The 15,696-nt window shown below is 35.6% G+C and overlaps 1 protein-coding gene and 1 pseudogene across 1 annotated transcript; both read right to left on the bottom strand.

The window, feature by feature from the left end:
* Positions 1-6,773: 6,773 nt before the first annotated feature.
* On the bottom strand, positions 6,774-7,710 carry LOC143391327 (olfactory receptor 52B4-like; annotated as a pseudogene).
* Positions 7,711-14,133: 6,423 nt separating this feature from the next.
* Positions 14,134-15,075, bottom strand: LOC143391326 (olfactory receptor 52B4-like). Its single transcript, XM_076844019.1, has one exon. The coding sequence runs from the start codon at positions 15,073-15,075 to the stop codon at positions 14,134-14,136; it is 942 nt and encodes a 313-aa protein (XP_076700134.1).
* Between the last annotated feature and the right edge of the window lie 621 nt (positions 15,076-15,696).

Here is a 15,696-nt window from a genome sequence, read left to right as displayed (position 1 = left end):
CCAGCTGCACATATCACACATGGTATGGTTATCGTCACACAAATACTCACAAATTGCGACGAGGATTTATCCACTGACACACATTTTCACAGTTCACATGAATAGACCTTTACCATGAAACTTTCATTTATCTGCATATCACCTATGGCTCCTTTTGTAGGAAGTGATTGAATAAACCATATTTGAAGCCTTAAATATTACTCTGGGCCTTTAGAATAACCATGTAATTATTATTTATAAGGGTGTTGGAAGGTAAGGCAATTTCCCAGGGTCACAGAAGAAAGCAGTTAAAGAAGTCTAGAAGCAGAGGTCTAGAAGCAGTAGAAGCACCAAGCTTCCATAGGAACATTTTGGTCTATCTTCTGCAACTCTGTTCTTGAAGGACTGAGAATTCTAAATATACCCTCTATACAGTGACCAAAAAGGAAGGCATTCCATCATTGTTTCCCATGTCTCTCATCATATTTCCCCTACCTTACCTTCTTTATCCCCATACACAGTCTGAACCCACAGTCCATGCCCAGGGACAGAAGGACCCACAGAGGCACAAAGCTATCTTGGTCAACATGCATCTCTCCTCACTCCAAAGTGTTCATCACAGCCTTCCATAACCACCACCTGGAGCTGTGCCCCTGACTTCATCCCAGGGAGTCCCCACAGCCAAAAGCTATGTGTAACAAACCAAGCTGGCGAAGGAACTGCAGGAGAAATTATTTTTTCTCTGAGCATCCTAGGGACCATGGACCTATCCGTGTGATTTTCTTCTCCCCTAGGATCTCCTCTACTGCCCATGACATAACTAAAAATCCATTAACTCTTTCAAGGCATGGTTACTGGGAGCCCAAAATTTAAAAAAAAAAAAAAAATGCTTGAAGGGCATCCAAGAGTTTGGGAGAAATTTCTTGGGAGAGAGCTGGGATCCTATAGGTTTTTTAAACACTTATTTGTTCATTTGCCACACATTCAACCAACATAGACTAAGTGCTAACTCCATTGACAGTACCTTAATAAAATGTTGAACAAAGTCAAGTCCATTTAAAATATGTACATATGTGTGTATATACATATTGTTTTATCTATGGAATTAATATTTCATCCAGTGAATAGTAATGAGATATTTTCATTGATAATCCCACCAAGCTTCTTTCTTCCCTGTTTTGGGGAATTTACAAAATTGAGATTATTCTGTACATCTGGCATGCTCTAAGTTCTCATTTTAACAAATGTTCTGTAACCACATTGCTCCTTTAATGTTTTCACCTTTCAGGAAATCATATTTATTTTTTAAATATATTTGATTGTGTCTACAATCTGATGTTATGGGATACAGACAGGTAGTGAAATGGTTACCATAGTGAAGCAAATTAACACATCCATTATCTCACACAGTTATCCTTTTTTCATTTTTGTGGCAAGAGCAGTTAAAATCTCCTTATTTAGGAGGAATTCTGTGTACAATTCTGCTACCTTTAATACAGCTCCTTTAATACAACTCCAGTTTAACACAATGTGTATGACACATGGAGTTAGTAATTTACAAATATTTCTTGAAAAAATGTATGACTACACATTCTGCATTGGAGACATACCACCAATGTGTTTAAACTACTCCCCTAGTGTTGCACATTTTTATAGCTTCCATTTTTCTCTATTAAAAATATTATGGGGGCTGGGGTTGTGGCTTAGCAGTGCCCACCTAGCATATGCAAGGTCCTGGGTTCGATCCTTAGCACTACATAAAAATAAATAAATAAAATGTATTGTGTCCAACTACATCTAAAAATATGTTTTAAATGTTATGAATATGTTTACATACAAACTTTTATATGAACTCTGAATTATTATAGCAATGTTTCCATGTGGCATATTTTGTTGCCAATGGAAATTTTTCATATTTTGATAATTATTTATAGATCTTTCTTGCAAGCAATCAAATGTTTTCTATTAAAAACACATTCTGTGCCAGGCACTTTTCAAGTGAAGAAGGCTAGTACCTTTGTGGAATTTATGAGCTGGTAAGAAAAAGAAAATCAAGAAAAATGAAAAGCAAAATCCTCTAGTTGAATATTTTTGTCCATTAATTTTGTGATGCAATTCACAACCCATGAAAGTTCTTGATATATTTTAAATATATTAAATCATTGCAGAATATTTCCTAGGCTTTGTTCCAAACTAATGCTTTCTCACTTTTCTGTAGAAGGAATTGCTCTTTTGAGACTCATATTATCTATCTTCTTCTACTCCTCAATACTGACTGCAGTCCTTCTAAATTCCCTCAGACTTATGCAAGACTTTGGCTCTGATACATAAACATGTCAGTGTCCATGTAGAAAACTTATTTTTCACTTTGTACTTTTTTCCCCAGATTTACTGAGTTATAATTGACAAAAAATGTATATATTTGAAGTGTACAACTGGATGTTTTGATGTGTGTGTGTGTTATAAAATAATTCCCATAAGCTAATTAAAATATCCAGCATCTTAACATAATTACCTTTACTTCCTTAGCAAATTTCCAGTATGCAATAGTACTTTAACTACAGTCATTTTGCTGTAGATTAGATCTCCAGAATTTATTCATCTTGCTTAACTGGAACTTTATAACCAATAGACAACATCTGCCCCTTCTCCCCCTCACTCTACCTCTGGCAACCACCATTCTACTCTCTGCTTTTATGAAATTGACTATTTTAGATCCCATTTATAAATATGTGTCATAGAGTTATTTTTCTTCCTTCATCTGGCTTCTTTTACTTAGTGTGATGTCCTCCAGGTTCATCCATTTTTTTTAAGAGAGAGAGAGAGAGAGAGAGAATTTTAATATTTATTTTTCAGTTTTGGCGGACACAACATCTTTGTTTGTATGTGGTACTGAGGATCGAACCCGGGCAGCACGCATGCCAGGCGAGCGCTCTACCGCTTGAGCCACATCCCCAGCCCTCATCCATGTTTTTGCAAATAAAATAACAGACTGAATAATACTTTCTTGTGTGTGTCTGTGTGTGTATATTAATCAGAACTGATTGGTTAGAAACTCACACAGATTTGTGACAATAAACTTTTAAACATACTCGTATCTGTTCTCACCTATTCTTCCTTTTTTATTAGGGAAACAATAAAAGGAGATCACATTTTCAGGATCTGTGTCAATCATATTTTCTTTCCATTCATCTTCACTGGGTGCTCTTGCTTCCATTTCCTCCTTAGTTCCAAATGCATTTCCCTTCACTCCACATCTTTTCTCTACTTCCAAATTCACTAATTCAAATATGTTGCTGTTTAATCACAATTACTTGCCCAAGTACATGCTTACTATCCCTATTTTTTAACCTCACTAAGATTATTAATCTACAAATCTAAACCACCAATTTACTCTGTGTTTTACGTTCTCAAGTTTAGACTCCACACTCTTAATTATAATTATTTTCTTTTTAAGTGTGTTAACATTCTCTAAATCTTCTATTGTCTCTGGTCAACCCAATGTTATCCTGAACCAAATCAACCTCCACATTTGTGTAGCCACATGGAGATCAAAATGATTGCCAACCTAGACTATCAACAGAGCGCGGAACATCAGCTCACTCTCCCACCTCGTTAAAAATTCAAATATTCCTCCTCTTCAAACTTCCAACTCTGATTCCAGCACCTACTTGTTTACTTTTAGCAAAAAATGATTCTATTAAATCAGAATTGACTGGTTAGAAACCCACACAGATTCATGTCACTAAATTTAAAAACATACTCTCATCTGCTCTCACTCATTCCTCCTTCTTCCTTATTGGGGAAATAAGAAGGAAAAAAAAGAGCAAAAAATTGCAGTGTCTACCAAATTTACCTATAATTGTTCTGGTGAGAGAATATTGAAATGGCAAATAAACACCTGAGTGATGCTCAACAGTACAGCAATTAAAGAATAGCAAATGAGATACCATTATATACCCATTAGAACAATTGAAATCCAAAACACTGACAGCCACGAATGCTGATGAGAATGTGAAGCAACAGAAATCGGTTGCTGGTGGGAATGTTGAATAAAACAGTTATGTAGGAACACAATTTGCAGTTCCTCACAAAATTAAATATAATCTTACTATAGGATCAGGCAATTATGTTCATCAGTACTGTATTTACCAAAATGAATTGAAAACTTATGTCGGCACAGAAAACTGCACACAGATATTTAGATAAGCTTTATTCATGATTGAAGATGTGTTTCAACAGATTAATAGATGAAACTCTAGTACCTGAATACAATGGAATATTATTCAACAATAATAAGAAGTGAATACTCAATCATGAAAAGGCATGGAGAAACCTTAAATGCATACTGCTAAGTGAAAGAAATTCAGAGATTATGTGCTGGGGAGTGATAATGACCAAATTATATTGTTACATTGTAGGTATGTACAAACATGTAACAACAAATCCCCTCAATATGCACAACTATAATGCACCAATAAAACAGGGAAAAAATTCAGAGATTATCAGATTTGGTTTAAAAAAATCAGCTTTAAAGCACTAACCAATAGAAACATACACAGTCACATTCCTATTCATCTAAACAGTATAAAACATGTCAAAAGTGCGGTGTTTAGCTTCTCCAGAGCAAAAAATTACAAGAATTACAACAAACTGACAAATACTAATTACTATGACAAATTTTAACCCTTCTTCCTATCATTGCTGAATGATTAGTATTTATATGGAAAATTTGAAGAGTATAATTAATAAGCTTGTTATGCTTATTTCTGAATTCATACTACAAGAGGAAATGTTTTTAATTGCATGACATTTTTAATTGCATGACATATGTTAGAAAAAAGTTTATATCATCTATGCAAAAAGATGCAATCATATGAAAGTTCTAAAAAATTGGGCAGTATAATCAATTTCAAAATTATGTCTCAGTTGTCTAATTATTGGTCATTCTGACAGGTAACAGACAGACATGAGCAATGGAACATGGAGTTAAGGGGACAAATCTACAAATCGAGTCTACTATGCTGACCCCGCAGCCAAATACTTTATTTTAAAATGCAATTTGCCTGCAGCACTGTCTGACTTAAGTCAATAGGATATGTTACATTTTACATTCCTCAGCAAACAATATGTTATCTTAAGGAGAAAGGCAGGCACAGATAGGTTCTTTACTGCCCACAAGAATAGATAATGCTGATATTGGTGGTGGGGGTGGGGAGCTCCCTTACACAGACCAGATTCCAAAACTCAGGGAGATATGATAATGAGAAGCAAGCCCCCTAATCATAATATCTATAAAAGCAAATTCCAACTAGAACCAGTCAGTATGGACCAAGGTGATCCAGAGTTATCTTGGATCTTTGGCATGTCAATAAAACCTCCCCTCCATGGAGTAAGACCATGTGCAGTGGGGATTTCTGTTGCAATCCTGCTGTCAGTCAGAAGTCAAGCAGTGACCCCAGGTGGGATTTCCTGTAAACTTCCCTAGGTCCCTCAAAAATGCAGGAGGGCAGGAGGAGAGTGCTGTCCCTCTCCTGAGAGGACCCATTCTCTCCTTTGAAGGTTTCCTCCTTTCCCCTTTTTTGCTGTTTCTTCTAACAAACTCATGAGTGACATGTCCACTCTGAGTGACATGTCTAAATCTTTACAGCTTGAACACAAGAACCAGTAACCAAGGAGAATCATGGTAGCTTGAGCTGTAATGACTTTTATGTTTTCCTTACATTGCTTATGTTTATCAACATATTATCTTGAAAGATTAAATATAAAAAGTATGCCATAAAAAGCTATAAGAAAATCTGTTAGAATCAAATTTTAGATTGAAGAATATATTCTAAGATTAAAACAATAAAACACAGAGGAAAATGGATTTGAAAACATTTATTTCTTTAGGTAAAACAAAAACCAACAACCAAGTAAAAAAAAAAAAGAAAGAAAAATTAAAATTTAAAAAACTCAAGAAAATAACTTCAAGAAATGTAGTAACATCTTTGGGAAGTTATGATGTTATTATGAGCCTCAGATTATATGTCTATAAAATGAGAATACTGTAATAGAAACAATGAGTCTAATATAAAGATTAAAATTACAGCTGGAAATGGTGGCACACACCTGTAATCCCAACAACTCGAGAGACAGAGAATAGAGGATTGCAAGTTCAAAGCCAGCCTCAGCAGAGGCACTTAGCAACTCAGAGAGACCTTGTCTCCAAATAAAATACAAAAAAAGGGCTGGGGATGTGGCCCAGTAGTTAAGCGCCCCTGGGTTCAATCCCAGGTACCAAAAAAAAAAAAAAAAATACATAAGGCATGTAACAGGCTTACATGGTTCAAATAAATCCTACTAGTGCAGGGGAAAATAAAAAGAGAATGCATATGAAAAAAATAAAGATTTTAGGTGATTGCCAGGAATGTACTGAGATGTCTCAGCACTTGACATAGCTCTAGATGAAAAACTTATTATTTATCTTAACAAGTCTTTTAATATTACATAATATACATAATATTACATAATCCATTCCCAAATTTGAGCTGTACATTTCAGGGTTAGGCATGACTACTAGAAAGCAGCCCTCCATCCCCAAACAATGAGTCATCGATATCCATAAACTCACAGGCACCACTTCCATACTGATGACAAAGACAAGTCTCAGAGTCTCTGTCAGTTACTTCAGAGACCCAGAACCCAATGAATTATTTTTCCTAGTGAGCCATTTCTTAGTCTTTTATTTACTCCTACCAAAATATATCTCATGAAAAGCTATTCTGAAAAATTAATCTCTCCCATCCTCAAAGTCATTTCTGATTTGGAAACAACACATAAACCACTTGATCTCGTATCTGTTTTGTCTTGACTCCATAAATGATGGGATTCAGCATAGGTGGAGCAAGCATGCTGACGTTGGCTAGCAGAATATGGATATGTAGTGGAATGTGGTGTCCAAAGCGCTGAGTGAGAACTGAGAAGATCCCAGGTCCGTAAAAAAGGACAATGACACAGACATGGGAGCCACATGTGTTGAGAGCTTTGTGGCGAGCATCTTGGGAAGGGATATGGAAGACAGCACAGCACATAGGATACAAGAATAAGGATCATATCTAGGATCACTGTTGACATTAAAACAAAAAAGCCATACCAGATGTTTACTCGAATGTCATTACAAGCATATTTGGCCAAGCCAATGTGTTCACAGAATGTATGTGGTAGGATGTTATTTCTGCAAAAAGTTAGCCTTTTTAGAAGAAATACTATGGGGAAGATTGCACAATGTGCTCTCAAGAAAACAGCCAAACCAATTTTTCCAATTAGGGAGTGAGTGAGTATCATAGTGTATCTCAAAGGGTAACATATTGCAATGTAGCGGTCAAATGCCATCATCAACAAGATGCCTGACTCAGAAATGAAGAAAGTATGCTGGAAGTACAGCTGGACAATGCATCCATTAAGAGAAATTTCCCTATTATTATACCAGAAAATGGCCAATGCTTTAGGTTCTGTGGTGGTAGCAAAGGCAATGTCAATTCCAGCCAGCATACAGAGGAAAAGATACATAGGTTCATGGAGGTTGCTCTTTGTCAGAATAATGAAGATGAGCAGACCATTTCCAAGGAGAGCAAAGACATAGGAGATGCACAGGGGAATAGAAAACCACATATGTAGGTCTTCTCTGCCTGGAATGCCCAGCAGATAGAAGACTGCATGGTTGACACCAGTATGGTTGAAGCCAGCCATTCCTGAGGCAGGCTGATGTGGACTCTATCTGGATTTTAACCTAAGAAAGACAAAAACACAGATGGTAAGTAATTTTGGAGTTTTCTAGTTAAAGATATCAAGTTGAATGCCTCCACTAACACCATCTCCTCATAATACCCCATTAAAGTGTCAGTAAAAGAACAACACATTCATGAATATAGAGAGCAGAAGAAATGGCAGCACCATTTTGAAAGCAAATGAATGAGAATTGACTAAGTAAATAAAGAATCAATTAATATAAACATAAATACCCATCTATAAAAGTTTTGATGTAACTTTACTAATAAATCAGGAAATTAAAGTTATTGTGTGTCTAAATGTGTATGTGTGATGAGAAAGCTGTGGTATGGGTAAGAAAGCTACATTTTTGAGTTCCATATAAGAAAGTTGGTGAATGACATACAAAAATGATTACAAACATATATAAATCAAAAAATAACAGTAAAAACATACTATTTCCCCCATGGAAGTAATTACTAAAGAAAAACCCATAAGTGTTAAAATGGTTATTTCTAAGGAGCAAAAATTGGAGGTGGAATGGGGTAGGGTAAGCCTTATAAAATGTCTAGAATTTTTTTAAATATGATTATGCATTATATTCACAAAAATAATATTTCTTAGTGAAGTGCTTATCTCTTCTCCTAAAACAAAGATGTGAGCCATAACTGTAAGTTCTCTTTTCTCTCTCCCTCATTTTAATTTTTGGAAACAGTCACTTCTTGCCTTGGCCACTGGATTTTCCCCTTGGAGAACATAGGGTGGTTTAACTGAACTGACTCCTCTCTTTTTAGAGGAGTGTCTAGGAAAATTGGCATTGAAGTTGGCATAAGATTTTTTAAATCCTCTGATAAATACCTTCTATTATGAACCATTAACCCAAATTTTGGTCATTGTTCTCTTCTACCATCTGTTCATAGGACTCCAGCAAAAATCCTAGTGCTCCCAGGATTCTAAATGTGTTTCCTTGCCCTGGGCCTGGGAGGAGTACCAATTTCTAGCCCTGCTTGCCCCTGTTCCTAGAATCTCACCTTATAGATGACCAAATCAGTCATCAGACTCGGACCAAGTCTTTTAAAGCAGAAATGGAATCAGTGAGTGTGGGAAGCTTAGTTGAAGATCAGATTCTGCAGAGTAATTATCTTCAAGAGTTCTCGGGAGGTCACTTTTATTCCAGGGCATCAGTTCCCTGGGGTTCAGACTCTACCAATTTACCCACAGTCCATACGGGCCAAGTCATTATGTCTGTTTCCTACCACATTTTTCTCCTGACACTTGTTCTCTAGTACCTCCCTGGTTATTTTATCTCCATCCTCAAATTTTATATGTACAAATGGGTGGCTTTCCATCCTAGAGGTTCTTACTCACAACAAAATAATCTTTCCTGAGAAATCCCCGTGCCTCTTTTAAGAAGAGTTAGACCTACTTAAATTTATACTCCATTAGTTGAAATCCATGTGCACTCATTCCCAGAGACTCAATAACATTAGTCTGGGTTGGGGCTTTGAATGCTGATTATTTAATAAACACCTCCACTTGAAGAAACACTGCTGTAGAGAGAAGCCAAACTTGACTCATGGCTCTAGAAGTTCCATTACTCTCTACTTCAAAAATAATTTTATTGGGAATCTAGGTGCTTTCCTACTGATTAAGAATGTATATGCCATTTGCTATCCCTGTATAATTTTACATTTTAGTGTTGTTTTTTTCTTTATTTGAATCAGAATCTTCCAAATAATGTTTCCAACAGTCCATAACAAAATGAAAATTAGAAAGACCAAAGTGTTATTCATAAACTTAAATGTATTTAAAGAATTGTCCTTTAAGATTATGTACTTTCAGGCTGAGGTTGTAGCTCAGTGGTAGTGTACAAGCCTCGAATATGGAAGGCACTGGGTTCAATCCTCAGCACCTCATAAAAATAAAATAAATGTATTAAAAAAAGATTATGTACTTTCTACTTTCAGGACCTCAAGATACTTTTTCTTTTATGAACTACTCCCAATAGTAAAAACAGTAGGGTTTTAAAAATTAATTAAGAAAATTAAACAGTTAAGAATTCAATGTTGTTCAAATTTCAAAAATCCAAGATACCAAGCCTTTTGAGTCTGCTCCTGAAATTTGAACTGATTGCCACCAAGGTAAAGTAGAGTGCCACATCTTGACATTTTCTCTGCCAGAGCATGTCAAGTTTGACTACAAACTTTTTTTTTATTGGTTATTCAAAACATTACAAAGATTGCAGAATCACATCGGTTACACATCCACATTTTTACATAATGCCATATTAGTAACTGTTGTATTCTGCTACCTTTCCTATTCTCTACTATCCCCCCTCCCCTCCCCTCCCATCTTCTCTCTCTACCCCATCTACTATAATTCATTTCTCTCCTTATTTTTTTCCCATTCCCCTCACAACCTCTTATATGTAATTTTGTATAACAATGAGGGTCTCCTTCCATTTCCATGCAATTTCCCTTTTCTCTCCCTTTCCCTTCCACCTCATGACTCTGTTTAATGTTAATCTTTTCCTCCTGCTCTTCCTCCCTGCTCTGTTCTTAGTTGCCCTCATTATATCAAAGAAGACATTTGGCATTTGACTACAAACTTTCTACCACTTCAAAAGACAAGGATAAGTTTCTTTTCTCTCTTTATATAAATAATAAGCTCTGTAGAAACGTTCAAATAATAGGAAAAATCAAATCAAAACCACTAAACACTGTTAATGTATTCATTTTTTCTAGTCTTTATAAGATACTGGAATGAATCTGATATAACATTCCTATATACATATATGAATATACCACAGTTAATCTCATTATCATGTGTATCCACAAAAATTTAATTCAAAAAAAAATAACTATGGGTAAATGGCAGAAAGAGCAATAGAAGAAAGGGAGCAGGGGTGGGGGAAGGAAAAGGAAGGGGAAGTTCTACAGAATAAATTAGGACAAATTATATTCTATGCTTTTATAATTATTTTAAAATGGATTCTACTGTCATGTATAACTAAAAAGAACCAATTTTTTTAAATGTATGGAGAAAACAAAACAAATCCATGTGCACTTTCTCTTATTTTTCTTCAAGTACTGAAGAAGAAACCCAAGGCATCATATATGCTAGGCAAGCACTCTACTACTGAGCTACACTCCAGCCCTTACATTTTATTTGCATAGGTATCTATTCTTAGAAAATATTTCCTTGTAATTAAGATAAAATTTGAAATTTAATTTATTCAGGTGCTACTAAAAATTTGTAATTTGGAGTCTTTAGCTAAAGGTGTAGATATGTATGATTATGAGAAAGCTAAAATTAATTGTTTTACAAATATGAACAAATAAAAATGTGTTAATAGTCTCCCAGAATGATATGAATTAAGAAGGATTTAAGCACAAAGTTATGTAATGGTTATTTATGGAAGATGAGATTTTTCACTTCATTTTGTATGCCATTTTTTAATTACTTGGTATCTTTCCTTCCATAATGCTTATGTGTTATTTCTATAGTCAGATACAAAGGAAGAAAAGAAAAGGAAAGTGGAACATAAAATTATCAAACTCGATGATGGTTTATTTTACAATGAACATCAGGTGACTTATTGCAGTCCTCATCAGCCAAAGGGAATAGTATTTTCATAGCTATAACCATTCCCATGTTGCTATAAATAGCCATGAAGACCATACAAATTTTTTACAGTTATGTATCCCTTAATGATGGGGATACACATTGAAAAATGTATCATTAAATAATTTCATCATATGCAAACATCATAGAGTATATTTCATGAACTAAAATGGGCACAAACTCATCTAATCACACAGGAGCAAGATCATATGTGTGGTCCATCATTGACTTAAATAGAACAAACATTATCATTTAGTGGAGAAATACTGAGCTCTCCCCCGCCCAGATTTGAAATGAAATAAAATCGCCCCCTACAGTTTTTATTCATCATTGTACTAGAAGGTAAGCCAATGAAATAAGAGGAAAGTTTAAGAATAGAGAAAGAAAAAATAAAAGTGCCATTATTCACAGACCTTTTGTTGTTGTTGTTGTTGTTGTTGTTGTTGTTGTTTATACTCTTAAGGAAGTTATACTCTTAAGGACATTCTCCACTATTCCCTTTTTATTATAAATGGATATCTAATTTTATTAAATATTTTTTTGCATCCATTGAGTTAATTATATAATCTGATGATGTAGTACATTATGCTGATTAAATTTAGTATGTTAAATCAACTGATTAAATTTAGTATGTTAACATACTAAATAACTTTTAGTATGTTAATCAATCTTAGAATAACATCTAACTAATAATGATGTTGTAACTATTTTTATTTATAATTGAGTTTGATCTGCTTATATTTTTTATATCATTTGCATCTATGTTCATGAAGGACATTGGACCATAATTTTCCCTTCTGGTTGTCTGAAGAGTCTAACATAGTCTTGTTTTGTATCAATGTTTATTACAAAAAGAGCTACCAGCTTATAAATATCATAGATCTGTAAAGACTTGTGGGGACAGCACCCTACATGATTCTTTTTTTTTTTTTTAAATTTCTTGTGAATGTACCTGACAGTGAGGTTTCCCTTCTATTTTTTAATGGTACATTAAAATTAGACATAAAAGTGGGATTCATTGTGATATATTCATCTGTGCACATAGCATAATTTGGTAAAAGTTACTCTCCAGTACCTCCTCTCTCCTTCCCCTCCATCTCCTTTCTCTCCTGCTCTCCCTTCTATTTTCATGAGATCCATTTTTAGTCCTTTTTTCTCTCTCACATCTACATATGAAAGAAGACATTCAACCTCTGATTTTCTGAGTTTGGCTTATTTCACTTCAAAAAAAATGTTCTCGGGCTGGGGATGTGGCTCAAGCGGTAGCGCGCTCGCCTGGCGTGCGTGTGGCCCCGGTTCGATCCTCAGCACCACATACAAACAAAGATGTTGTGCCTGCCGATAACTAAAAAATAAATATTAAAATTCTCTCTTTCTCTCTCTCTCTCTCTCTCTTTAAAAAAAAAATGTTCTCCAGTTCCATCTATTTGCCAGCAAATGACATCACTTTATTTTCTTTATGACTGAATAAAATTTCATTGTGTATACATGCCACATTTTCTTTTTCCATTACATTTATTGATGAATATTTAGGCTGTTTCCATAACTTGATTTTTATAATATGCTGAAATAAATAGTGGTATGCTGAGGAATTCTCATTTTTAGTAATTTTTTAATGTAGTTATTCTTCTTTGCCTTGTCATTTTAGGGTTAGGTTTGGGGTTTCATTATTTTTCTTGTTTTATTTTTATTTGTTTCTATTTTTTCTCTTTCTTTCCTTCCTTCTTCTAATAGCAGCCAAATTCTCTGGTTTTTCTCTTTCTCTCTCCTTTACTTTGTTTTTCCTATTTTTCTCTTTCTTCATAACCATCACTGGTACAACATCTCTTCTGCATTTCCTCTGTTTTGTCACATTTTAAACATTCTAAACTCCCCTCTTCATTTCTATCACATTTTCTTTTCTATTAAGGAATGATATTTTTTTTAGCATCTTTTAGAGCTATTTGGTTCTAAATAGTTCTGACCCACCACTCATTTTGTTGCAATTTTTATTGCTGTAGATGACATAGTTGACACGTGTTTATTTTTATGTTGGATCTAGTTCATGATTATTTATTGTTTTTGCTATTGGAAACTACTGACCCCACCATTCCTGTTTTTGTGATAATGACCATTACAGACGTCATGGTAGGCACTGGGCATTTACTTCAATAGTGTGTATTATTTGTATCTGTTGTTGCTATTGTTGCTTCCCCCTTTTCTGTGAGAAGCTGGGAATCTATAGGGACACTACAGGTTCACAGGCTAGAGACTGCTGCTAAATGAAGCTCAGTCTAAAGATAGCACATCTTGCTCCTCACACAAATTAATGACACACAATAGAAAGAAGAGACAAAGACCCAAACTAACAATCAGGCCCGAGAAGGAATGGCTAAGTGTGGGCTCTCAGGTCCCACTCAGAGACATTCAGTGCTACACAAAAGCAGAGAGAATTAATACAAAGGCTGTAGATGCCATGCATACGAGGGGGTCTCAATCTAGATGACTCTAGAACACTTCATTAGGAGAAGGCTGTGCCGTATGAATTAGGTGACTAAACACCTTGAATGCCCTTATGGAGAGACATTGATATTGGAGAAGTTACCCTTCCTTAACATTCTCCCATTATACCCTTCAGGAACCACATTAGACTTTTCCCAATGCAAAAATGACCCAACTCCTCCAGCCACACCCTATCTGTCTACAGTTATACCCAGTTAATCCATTCCAGTGGATTTCCATTTCCAAAGACAAACTTAACAAATGGCTATAGACTCTGAAAACTCAGTTTTAAAACCAAATTTACTTCTGCCTTATAAACATATGAACAATCTGCTCCTGGATTTGTTTGGTCTTTATCCCATAAATGATGGGGTTCAGCATAGGTGGAGCCAGAATACAGACATTAGCCAGCAAGATATGGATATGAGGTGGAATGTGGCGTCCAAACTGCTGAGTAAGGGTTGTGAAGATTCCAGGCCCATAAAACAGGATGATGACACAGATGTGGGAGCCACATGTGTTGAGGGCTTTGTGGCGAGCATTTTGAGAAGGCATTCGGAAGATGGCACAAAGAATCAGCACATAGGAAACAAAAATTAGCACAACATCTAAGACCACTGTTGCCATTAGGATGAAAAAACCATACCAAAGGTTTACTCGAATGTCATTACAAGCATATTTGGCCAAGCCAATGTGTTCACAACAGGTGTGTGGAATAATATTATGTTTACAGAAAGACAATCTTCTCAGAAGAAATATTATAGGGAATATGGTACCATAACTTCTCAGAAAGAGAGCCACTCCAATTTTTCTAATCCTAGAATTTGTAAGAATAGTGGTATATCTCAGTGGGTAGCAAATGGCAATATAGCGATCAAATGCCATCACCAGCAAGATCCCTGACTCACAGACAAAGGTGGAATGGACAAAGAAGACCTGGGTGATGCAGCAATCCAGGGAAATCTCTCCAGCATGGAACCAGAAGATGGCCAAGGCCTGAGGTACTGTGATGGTGGAGAGGACAATGTCTGTTCCAGCCAGCATGCAAAGAAAGAGGTACATGGGTTCATGGAGACTACGCTTTGTGAGGATAATGAAGATGAGCAGGCTGTTCCCAAGCAGGGCAATGACATAGGAAATGAAGAAGGGAATGGAAATCCACATGTGCTGCTCCTCTAGGCCAGGGATGCCCAACAAGTGGAAGACTGTGTGGCTAATGCCAGTGTGGTTTAAGGTGGTCATACCTGGAAAGACCAAGAGACACTTCCACTTCTATTCACAGAGGCACATGAAAATACATATTTCCTTTAATGTTTTTGTGATGTCACTAGGAGATTTAGGTATAGTCCATGCCCTCATCTTCTTTGAATTCATAAATAAGAGGAAATCTGCAAAAATGAAAGATGGTCTATGCTTTAATGAGTGATAGCCATTAAAGTAAGAAACATTATTCTATAAACATTATTCTATAAATTTCACTTACAAACAGAAGATCATGAATACACAGGGGAAATTATTATTTATGTCTGGAAAAACTATTAAAAGATGAAACTTGAACTTAACCTTGAAATTTAGTATTTTATTGTAAAGTGAATGAGGGGAAAAAAGAGAAGCAGTATATGAAAAGGTGAACATACACAGCAAGGCACAACATGCTCCTGAAATATTTCAAGCCAAGTTGCAGGTGCATAGGGACTGTTGGAGAGAGCAGGGAAGGTGGTTGTACAAGGGAGATTTTTCCTGTTTATAAGGGATCTAAAACAAAAATTTCTTCTTTCATCTCCTGGAAGCTATAGGTCTAAAATCAAGGTATTTGGCAGGATCACCTTTGTTCTGAGGGCTCTGGGGGAGGATCCTTCCTTC

Source organism: Callospermophilus lateralis, chromosome 2 (assembly GCF_048772815.1).
Source record: "Callospermophilus lateralis isolate mCalLat2 chromosome 2, mCalLat2.hap1, whole genome shotgun sequence".
NCBI classification, from domain to species: Eukaryota; Metazoa; Chordata; class Mammalia; order Rodentia; family Sciuridae; genus Callospermophilus; species Callospermophilus lateralis.
Note: the sequence above shows the minus strand (reverse complement) of the source record. Positions and strands in the feature narration are given on the sequence as shown.